The following is an 11,999-nucleotide window of genomic DNA, read 5'->3' as shown; positions in this document are numbered from 1 at the left end:
GGGTAGTGTTTTCGAACCCCGACCAAGTCATACCAAAGACTTATAAAAATGGTACTAACATCTGTCTCGCTAAGCACTCAGCATTAAGAGATTAGTCTGCCTGATGTCAGGATAAGGTGACTGGGTGGGACATCATGCTACATCAGGGTTCCTACTGAACTATGAATGATAAATTCAAAGACTTTTCCCAAACTTTCAAAGACCACAAACAGAGATTTCCAAGACCTATTTTTGCTAACATTGTGTATACAGGTTATATGAGAAAACAACGAATGCCAAATACTACAATATTGTTTACTGATTAAAGTCAAACTATAATTAATTTCCTAAAATAGCATTATAATGATCTGGAAGATAGGTAAACATTTGTTATTTTTTCAGAAATATGTAACATACGTGTCAGATTTAATACAAAATAAATTGTTCTCTTAACAGACATCAGCACTGCTTTAAATGCATTATTATATTTGCTTTTTTTTCTCTTCAATCATTTTGGAAAGAGATGCCACCACTGTCATATTTTCCTCTGCTCTTCTCCTATGAGCATTTGACTCTGTGACAAGCACAATGAGTCCTTTTAACTCTGCCTCTTCTGCTTTCTGTACAGAGGAAGCATGTAGGCTGGCAATGTCAGCTCCAAGACGCAGCTTTTTGGCTTTAAGTTCTTCCACTTCATCCAAGGCTAACTCCCGTAACATGTCTGCACATGATGCCCCAGTTCTAGACATCACAATAAACTGCCAGACTGCAAACATCATAGCAATATGACTCAAATTGTTAAAGCTACGTTAAAAATCCAAATCACACTCCCACATTTTGTCCATTTGTTGTCAGTCCAGAACATGTCCCAAAGACAGACAATTTTGTTTTTCAATACAGGTACCCAATTCAAACTTGATACTAAAATGGATCTAAATCATAAAAATATTATGTTGAAGTGAAGACAGTGGGTTCAAAAATGTTCTAATACACAGCTCCTTAGATAAATACATACTAAGAGACAGGGTATATATACTAATCAAGATAGTGCAGTTGAACTCAGCCCTCAACTTCTAAATGGCTTTTGTATTTACAGTTATACTTATGATAAGAAATTTTCCTGTTCAACAACCTATGGCACAAGTTTTATTGGTAAGACATGTGATGTATTATGAGCCAGTATCAACATTTTTGTAAATGTCATCAAGACACTGCGTTGTGCACACCCGAGGTCAGAGGTATTTTCAAGACTGTGCAGCTGTATTGTTACTATAGTCACATTAAAGTGAAGACACTAGCAGATAGTTCTATAAGAATGTAATTAATTTTCATAAGACAAATGTGTTTAAAAGAAGTTTGTCACAAGTCTCCCCCAAATCCTATCAACTTGCATCCAAACAATACAATGTATGTAATTAACATCTATTTATAATGCACATGTTGTAACAACAGGTAAACACTCATAATTTAATTGGGTCATGATGTAATAACTGGCCAGTTAGGAATCTTCCCTTTAATTGTCACCCAGCATAAGTTCTGGAGAAATGGAGGTTTGACTAAAATGGATTACTTAGTATGAAAGTTGGTGAAAATTGTAGAGATGAATGGAATTCTCCTTTCAAATATAAGTTAGCAATATTTTGTGTGGGAATAGTAAGTACATACATATATATAACATCAGCTGGCACTGCTGCTTTAACATTCTTGAAAATACCCATGATCTGAGATTGAGACAGGTGTAGCATTAACTCATAAAAATGTGTGATAGCTTGTCGAAATGCTAAAATTCATCTCATTAAAATTATACCTAGATTATTGAAATGTATCAATGTATATGCAAACGCTATTAAGAAATTGAGGGGTAAGTTTGAATAAAATACTTGTTTTACCCCAAACAACCACTTACTAAAATACTGACATTTACTTTTATCAAAAATTATATACAAGAAGAATTCAGAAGTTCATTTGATAACTGATGGTCATATTAACCTGAATTCATGAACTATCTTTTCCCTCGTGTGATACAATATGTATCTCTCCCATTTGATCAATAATATTACAGTTCAGTGATTAACACATATTGAAAAAATTCCAAAGCATAACTATATATTTAGAGATTTATAAACTTTATTGTTTTACTTCAATAGCAGTTTGTTTTAAAAAAATCATATTTGAAATGACTATTAAAATGTAAATACTAGTGATGATAAAAGAGTCATATAAAATGCTTTTGTCATTAAAATGTAAGTAATGTCAAAAGACATGTCCATAAAATTTACTCTTTCAACAAAAATATTGAGTACAAACACTAATGTTAGTTAAAAAGATAGTCAAAAGGTATAAACTAATAAGTTTTTCAACAAATATGCAGATTTTTAATTTTAAATTTTGCAGAACTAAATGAAAATAAATAGAAAATGATACCTTCCTGTGTCAAATTCAAATTTAACAAAATACTGATGTAAAACTTTCCACATATGAATAAACAATACAGTGGATGCATCTAGTTACAAAATAAATGTAACCAAACAAAAGCCTTTAAAAAATAGTCGTGGCAATCATGCAAGTTTGAGGCAAAGTTTTCAGTTTCTGCCTTTCAAAAGTCAAATAATCTGTGATTGGATGAAACAAAATCTCAAGCTCAAACTAAATTCAAATGTGTGATGATCTACTGACTTGGTCATATGGACACCAATTATTACAACACAGAATGTAATTAGTACAATTCAGAAATGGTCTCTTTAGTACTCTGTGCATATACATATGTGTTCATCAGATATTTTATAATCCTGCTTTTGAAAATAGAATGTGAAAACATTCTTCATATTTGAAGCTTAAGTTGAAATAGCACATTCCTATATGTATGCAAACATTTGTACCACAACAGAATCGGGTTATTTCTGCAGCTAGTAATTGATATGAACCAATGAAAAATTTATAAACACAAGAATACTGTACAACCATAAGAAAGGAAATAACATATGCCAGTTTAATTGTACAATCTGAATCCTAGAAAAATCTTTGTCCTGCCAAATTATTATAAAAGTCAAGCAGAAATATTTATCCCACCTTAAAAACTTAATTTCTACTTGGCCATGAGTGGTCACACATGGACATGCACTTTACCAAATCTAAATCTGATCAGCCGAAATCTCAAGCAAGGATGTACACCAGATTTCTACTACAGCAGGAGTGGTTCATTCTGCTTAAAATTGATATTACTCCATATTGCACCATATTAAACTGGAAAAGTGGAGTTCAACATGACTCCCTGCCAATATTAATTCAATATAAACAGATTCATGAAACCTGAAAAGACCTCCCATTTAACACTGCAGCCAGAAAACTTTGTTCAACACAGCTGCATATGTCACTGAAAACTTTGTTCAGCGTAGATGATAGGCATATGTCAGTGAAACTGACTTAGAGTTGAAATCATGGTCTTCATTAAAGATCTCATGATCTTTTCTAATCAGAGAGTTTCCAGTAGGATAATGCTGGTACACCAGTAGAGTAACTTAATCTGCTTGTACTGCATTGAGTTTGGAAGTAGAAGAACATCGGATATTGAGATCAGAAACATCAGAAGTATTTTATTCATTTGATGTCCATATGCTATCAAATGAGTCACAATACAAGCACCCAGCTGAAGTTACTGTACTGTAGATGTATTTATTATATACCCTAAACAATAATTTCATAATAAAGGAACAGATTTTATGCTTTGTTCTTTCATTCAATCCATCTACTCACATTATAAATTGTATTGTCCATTCAGGCAACCAATGTTAGGTGATGTCATCCCTAACAGCAAGGAATCTAAATCTCTATCAGCCATGTACCAGATACAAGATTTCAGAAGCTAAAGCATGAGTCATAAAATATTGGGGCCCATATATACTTGCTTATAAGTTGACCACAACTACAAACAACACAGACCCTGATTTGCCATTGTATAATGCACCAGCAGACCAGGGTCAATATTGTTTCTTCTTCTGATTATTCCTAACAAACAGCACAGACCCAAATCTTTTGGTGCATTATGTGACCAGATCTGGATCTGTTCAATCTGCAGCTGGGTCTACTTTTAAGTGTGTATATTAGGTACATAATAAAATAAATTGTCAAGTTTCTTAATGATCCTAAATAGAAATATCTAGGATACAGACATATTATATTGCACGAAGATTGGATCTAAGTCACATCCTGTATATCAGATCCTTTTTTCCTTCAGCATTCATTATAGTTATGAAGAATATTTGTCTATCATGCAAGACGATGTTTCATGCTGCACCATTTGTGTTGGTCACAGCAACCGTTTCAGGAAGTCCTGGAATCAGTATCGATTTCAACTGTCTATTAAGCTGGGCTACTTCTGGATCCTGCTTTTCATACACCTTCACTGCTTGGGTGAATCTAATTAAACCTGCAACAAAACAAAAAAAGATTCTTGTAAAATACACTGTTCGCAGTAAATACAGAGGATCTCAAATTTTTGTCTTTTACTGTTATGATAAAACACTGCTGATTAATTTTAGCATTTTAACGCTGTTCCTGTTTTGAGCCAAGCAATTTGTTTTGTGAATTACTTAATGATCTTTAGTAATTTTCTATACTCAGACCATAAATATCTTCAAAATTTGAAACTTTCAGCAATATCAAACAGCCTTCATCTGCACCTAATGTTGATCATACACACTACATTTCTGTACCTTATACAAAGATGGTGGCTGATAGTTATCTGTGGTTTCATTAGCATAGAAAGTGTGATGTTGTTGTAAGTGAAGTAGTCACAGACACCAACTGTGCCTTTTAGCTTGTACATTAAGATCTAAAATTTTAATTCTTGCGTTGGCAACAAATCACACATCTGACAGCAAATGAAACAAAATAAACAGAGAATATGTATGTTCCTTGAGTAGATATAAAGAAATATTTCAGGAGTTAAGTAGGAAACTTTATGAGTGAAAATGCAAAATGATTGCACTTCACAAGTAAAATATTTCCAATATATGTACTTTACAAAAAACCTTATATTTTCTTTTTATTATATAATTTGTAAAAATTATAAACTGTCTATTTGTGTGGATTTTTGCTCTATTAAATATCACTGCAATTAACAGCTACATTAATACACTGATAAAAAGGTCAGAATTTTTTAAATAAATAATGTTAGGATTGACAAATTCAACCTGTAAATATAATGCTTTAAATTTCACTAAGTATACTTATGCAGCATTGTAAAAACACAACCTATGTAAACTATCTCCCAAATTTTACTGCATGTTCATTTGACCTATTTTAGTATAATCTGATGAAACACAAAAAAACAATTCATAGACAACAGCATTTTTATATGCAGAATCTCTCACCTATAATCAAAATCGTCTAAGATCTTGTTGAAATATTCTACCAATTAGATGCCAAAATCACCTTATCAATAGGCATGTATCTTGCACATGCATGATCACCTCATTAATATACATTAATTCAGTCCAGCCTATGCAAATCACCTCATTAATATATATTAATTCAGTCCAGCCTATGCAAATCACCTCACTTATTATATTAATTCATGATCTTGGTGATTTGAGCCTGTTTACCTAGTCTGACCAAAACTGGACTAGAAATTGTCTCTAGAGTGATAAAAGGTCCAGCCTATGCAAGATCACCTCATTAATATACATTAATTTCAGTCCAACCTATGCAAAATCACCTCACTAATATATATTAATTCAGTCCAGCCTATGCAAGATCACCTCATTAATATATATTAATTCAGTCCAGCCTATGCAAATCACCTCATTAATATGTATTAATTCAGTCCAGCCTATGCAAACCACCTCATTAATATACATTAATTCAGTCCAGCCTATGCAAGATCACCTCATTAATATATATTAATTCAGTCCAGCCTATGCAAGATCACCTCATTAATATATATTAATTCAGTCCAGCCTATGCAAATCACCTCATTAATATATATTAATTCAGTCCAGCCTATGCAAATCACCTCATTAATATATATTAATTCCACACATTATTGAACTTGTGAGAGACCTTGATCACAGAAGCATATATTCAGCATTTGATCTAAATCAGATCAAACCAAGAGACCCAAGTTACCTATTATTGCTAAAATGGCTCACATAACTTAACAGGTAACAATATCATCACCTGGACTTACCCAGTATATAGTATTGTATGAATCCAACCAAGGTAATCAATCTCCCCAAACTTACTGTGATTTTTAGTTTATTTATTTAATTATATCCTGATAAATATATGTTTTAAAGATAATGGCATAATTAATGTGCACAGTCTCTTGCTCAAAACATTACATATCTTGATGATTTAGGGCAAAGTCAGATTGGAGTTTACTAGAGTGGCAATTAGATCAGCTAATCAGATTCAAGATCCCTTATTAATATGCATTTGGAAGAAGAAGAAAAAAAACACCCAAAAATGTGCTTGAATCTTGCTCATTATCAAAATTATCCAAGATCTTGATGATATATGCACATATTCCATGTTTGGTAAAAATAGGCTTCCCGAGTGGTGACAAGCTCAACCAATTTGAAGTTACATGCTTAATATGTGTGAATCTTGCCCATTATTAAACTCTTCCCAGATCATGCTTAATATGTGTGAATCTTGCCCATTATTAAACTCTTCCCAGATCTTTTATGTTACAAGCCAATATTTTATGTTTGATCAAAATCAGATCAGAAATATGGACTCCAGAGAGGTAACAAATGTTGATGGATGGACAATGCAAAGCACATGATGGATGCAAGGCCATACCATAAGTTCATTTGGCCTTATAGCCTGGTGTGCTAAAACGTTGGATCACATTAAAGTTGAAGCCATCAAATGGATGGTAAGCTATTTAATATTTTAGCATGTCAGTGTGTTGCTCATTGCTTTGCCACTTGTGATAGTACAATTTCTGGGTCCCATGTCTCCCAAATCTTGTCCCTGTTTACCCTTGGGTGCACTCTGTTTGTTGGGAAAAATATCTAAAAATATGCTTACCACATTTCTTTACTGGACATATGTCCATGATTGTATTGGCCAGTTTCGCTTAAAGGTGTTAAAAACTGTAAGATAGCAATGAATACCCATATCAAAACAGTTTACCTGGCCAATGAAAGATGCATGGTTTGTTGTAGACAACCAAACTGGACAGTCTTTTAATGTTGATTTTTCAATGAGTTACTTAATCACATGATAAAAAGTTATTGCAAGGTTGTAAATGTCAAAGGAAAATATGGCATAATTAAGGTACCAAAAATGTCAAAGCAAATAAGATTATCTCCTTTTTTAGCACTTCTAGTGCATTATATATTATAATATACCATAATTTTCTTTTGTCCCTTTGAAATGATGTGTGTCCTCCAAATTTGGAGGGCAAAGGGCAGTCTTGCCCAAATGCTCTTAGGTTCAACACTGGCATTTGATGTACTATCAAGGTAAAATACAGAAGAAAAGGGTTATAAGTATTCAATAAATATAATTACCATCTCCATCTGGCTGAAAGCCATACTTCTCAATAACTTCCATTTCTATCTGTGTAGCCAGTGGGAAGACAAGTTGCATGGATCTCAGCATGTCATTGCCAGCACTTTCTCGTGCTTCATCAAGGCGTAAAACATTGTCATGTTGCTGAAGTGCCATTAGTATGTCACCTAGTGCAGCTGGAACACACACAGAATCATAAGTGTTCATTGTATATAAACTTTAGGCAACTAACTGAATGATTGATTGATTGATTTTAGTTTTACGGTGCACCAGTAGTGTTAGGCTATTTAATACCATACAAAATGGTTACACGTAGCATTAACAACAGTTGATAAAAGGATTCTTATCAACCAGCGATAATAAAATCAAACAGTTGAAAGCAAAATGATGAGATGGTGCAGATAATATATAAATCTTTCCGATCAACGGGTAATTATTAATTGTGTTTTCATGGCCCATCAGTACTGTTAGGCTATTTATGCCACACAAAAGTTTATATGTAGGATTATTAAGAAGTGATAAAGGGCTTCCTATCGAACAGCAATAAAAAAAATCAAACAGTTAAAAGCATAACAATAAGAGTGTAAGGGTAATATATAAAGCTTCTCAATCAACGGAATAATTTTCAGTGTTGTACATCTTGGCAAACCGACAGTTTATGTTCAATGAATTTTAACTTTATGAAACGTCTGAAAAAATATAGGCAACAAAAATAACCTATATTACAATATAGTGTAAGTTTTAGCAAACTTAAACTTTTATTTGATGTAACTTAAATAAGCATCAGAGGAAACGAGCACAAATTATTATTAAAAATTTTAATTTGTGCAAGTTCAGGCAAGTAAACAAAAAAATTATTAAATCAGTCTAATAAATGCAGTTGAGAGGAAATGATCACAAATTGTAATTTCAAAATGTTTCATTTGGGCAAGTTCAGACAAGTAAAAACTCAAATTATTCAATCAGTTTCATAAACTTTATGTCGGAAGATGGAAATCTGTGACTGTGATATAAAAAAAGTGAACAATATTTTAGTGAATACAATTGAATTACATCTGAATGGCTAATTGAGTATGCCCTCATGTACACATTGTGATGTGATACAAATATCAAATACATGTATAAAAACTGTAAAGTGGCATCATATGATTCATGCCATACACTCATGATCAGCATTCGTTTGAAACAGGTGTTGATCAATCAAGTAATTATCCCATCTTCACACACAAAGGTTCTGATATGATACCCCTATCTACTCCTTGGCAGATCAAACAGATATTTTAGTGCTCTGTCCTAGCAACATCCATTGGATATCATGGGTTGCCTCCCTTACTATGTAATGCCAACTAACCAATAGTATGTTACAGCAGTGCCTTGTACATCAGTCTTTAATAGTGGAGGCAATTGACTTAAAAAGGATACTTTGTAAGTTTATCATCTAAAGTATGACTATGTACCAGAGGGAAGTGATTACATGGGTATTTGAGTGAAATGTATTTGTACAAACAGACTGGCAGTGGAAAATTGGCTACTGATCAGTCCATTTAAACTGTGTGCTCCCCTTGTCTTAATCATATAGGAATTGTGTTCAAATTTGAACAACTTAATTTTGATTGGATGAGGTGGTTTGCCACTGCATTCAATGAAATTTAGTTGACTCTATGTAGCCATGATTGAGCTGACCATTTAACAGCGCATACACACTGACTGGGCATAAAAATACAAAACAACTACTGTAAATAGCATATTATATGCCTGCCAAATGTTTAATAATCACAATGTGGAAACTAGTCGGGAATGGCTGGTATGTATGATTATATGTTGGATTGTTAGTATATATATATATATATATATATATATATATATATATATATATATATATACTAACAATCCAACATATAACCATACATACCAAGGTAGGGGATATTATTTTATTATTTTGTTTTAAACATACAAACACACTAACACATGAGCAAACAAAAGGAGTATTTTTATGTTTTTGTGCACGCACATGCAAACATATACAATCAGATTCTCAATAAATTTCACTCTGGTGTAACTTTCAACTAACTGTTTTTCCTAAAATCTAAGAAGAAAACTTTAATAATCCTCAAAAAAGAGGTCTTTAAATGAATATCTTGTGCTTATTTCATTGTGAAGTGTTGTTGGGCTTGTTCTTATTATTATTATTGTTATTATTAGTACTATTACAGCTCTCCTCCATTATAACATAGTAGCAGGAGTCCATAACCACTGACGGCATTATGTACCAAAAACAGTATCATGTATATAAACCATGATACCATAAGAACAGCATTATATATTGAATTTCAATGAATGGAAATTATCAAAAAAAGTGTGTGAAATAAATTGCCAGTAACACCAGAAACTGAAAGAGGATGGTTCATTGCTAAAAGAAATTCAGTAAAACAAACCTCCAATCAAATTACATCAATGCTCTCTCTGGTATTTATAAACGTTTCAAGTTCAGGCCGTATAGTTGATGATGAAGCAGCAAGCTGATGGGCACCTCGATGCCCAATAATTAAATCATAATTACGCAATTTGGAAAATGCAAAGTTTTCTCCTTTACTAGATGGTTTACAAATCTAAATATGATGGGATAATTGTATCTCCTGTATTGTTTTCTATTCATTGCTGGAGAAAATTCTGCATCTTCTGCTTTCCTTTGCAACACGAGTTGAAACTGAATAATACAAAGATGAGATACATTGATAACAGCAACTGCTTTGTGCAATCCAATAAGATTAAAGACTGGCATTGTAGCCTTGATTTCAAATGAACTAATCATACTCAAGAACTCTATATCCATATATATATATGTGACACATTTACTCACAGAATGTAACTGGAGCTAATTCTAAACAGGAAATTGCAAGGAAATTTTTTATTTAATTTTTTTTTAAAAGAAATGATTTTTAACAAGAAAAATGTACACCTGTATTCAGGTCTAAAATATGGGACAAATAGAGGAAAAATGGGACAAATGGCTGCGATACTTTATTTCAATAATAGATATAGACATAATTTAGAAATTCTGGATCTCACAAATAAAGAGTTAAATGAATTGATAAATTACACTGTGATTACTTCCAGAAAAATAAACAACGGAAAAATAAACAACAGAATATTATAAAGACAGAAACAATGTAGAAAACAAAACATAAAAGAGAATTAAACAAATCCTATAAATATATACAACAATCTAATGTATAAAATCAGGAATATTAATTTAAATCACCCAATTCTATAATCATTTCAAATAATTATATAAAGATGATAGATTTTCGTATTTTAAAGCATTATTTCACATGCCAAAACTACTACAGCTACTAAAAAAATATTTGTATTAGATGTCAATGGTGCAATTTGATGTGTTCTGTGGTGAAAAGGCGCACACTGATTTGACAGTGAGTTGGTTATGTTTCTGTTTAGGTATGTTTTGACTACGGTTTATGAGTGAGCTATCTGTGTCTTTAAATGCACACGACCATATTAAATGGCTTATTTTACGCCTGAGATATTTTTCTGTTCATCAAGCCATCATAGACTTTTCTGCCTTTAAAGACGGAAATAGCAAAAGGAAATCGAGGGTCATGGGTGGAACGAAGTATTTGGAAGTTACGTACCTTCTCTCTTATATATTATGATAGAGAGGGTCCTATGTCAGAATGGATCATGGGGGTAATCTAAGGTATTTTTGTCCCTCTATATGATTTTTTTCCTTCATATTATTATTGTTTTTTTGTCAACATCAAGCTCGCGTCGAGCACCTGTGTTTATTACATGGCTACCAATGTAAACTTCATAGCGATCAATAATTTTAGTCTAGAAGTTTACTGACGACATTTAAGATGCAGAGCATTTAACACTCAGGAATGAATCACATATATAATGATAGAGAGGGTCCTATGTCAGAACGGGTCATTGGGGTAATCTAAGGTATTTTTGTCACTCTGTATGAATTTTTTCCTTCAGATTATTATTTTATTCCTAACATCAAGCTCGCGTCGAGCACCTGTGGAATGAAGACACTTGGGTTACATTATTTCAGTATTATGGTTTTGATCAACAAATATTTAATTTGAATAATTGTGCATACATGACCACAATGACATATGATACACTTGGTCCTATAATGTAAGACATATCACATGTTGATTTTGTTTTGGTGACGCCCAAAACATAAATATCAGTGTCAAAGTCTTACATGCAGGACTATATATATAATGATACACTATGAACATATAATCATGACGAAATTGAGGAACCAGACAAGTATCACTGCTAGTTGTAAAGGACACGTATAATAAATTCCATTTATCTGGGTCGTTTTATAAAATGTGTCCATAAAAACTACTTCGTAAACGAACTGGCAACCTTTGCAATCCTGCACTGAGAAATGTTGAATGGACGCTGCCATTTTTACATTAGTGAAAACGAAGTGATAAAAGGTAGCAGAGATATGATATAGTTTT

General features: G+C 32.6%; 1 protein-coding gene across 2 annotated transcripts; it reads right to left on the bottom strand.

The window, feature by feature from the left end:
• Positions 1-280: 280 nt before the first annotated feature.
• Positions 281-11,955, bottom strand: LOC149778802 (protein C10-like). Of its 2 annotated transcripts, XM_089939558.1 has the most exons (4): positions 11,902-11,955; positions 9,936-10,207; positions 7,500-7,676; positions 281-4,405 (listed from the first exon to the last, which is right to left on the bottom strand). In XM_089939558.1, the coding sequence occupies exons 3-4, from the start codon at positions 7,654-7,656 to the stop codon at positions 4,263-4,265; spliced, it is 300 nt and encodes a 99-aa protein (XP_089795684.1). In that variant the 5' UTR covers positions 7,657-7,676; positions 9,936-10,207; positions 11,902-11,955; the 3' UTR covers positions 281-4,262. The 2 variants fall into 2 exon arrangements, with proteins under 2 accessions (XP_089795684.1, XP_089795682.1); XM_089939556.1 differs by lacking the exon at positions 9,936-10,207 and having other exon boundaries at positions 11,902-11,951.
• Positions 11,956-11,999: the final 44 nt, after the last annotated feature.

This window comes from Sinohyriopsis cumingii, chromosome 17, assembly GCF_028554795.1.
Source record: "Sinohyriopsis cumingii isolate HCF-2022 chromosome 17, ASM2855479v2, whole genome shotgun sequence".
Taxonomy (NCBI): domain Eukaryota; kingdom Metazoa; phylum Mollusca; class Bivalvia; order Unionida; family Unionidae; genus Sinohyriopsis; species Sinohyriopsis cumingii.
The sequence above is the reverse complement of the archived record's forward strand: the minus strand, read 5'-3'. Positions and strand labels throughout refer to the sequence as shown.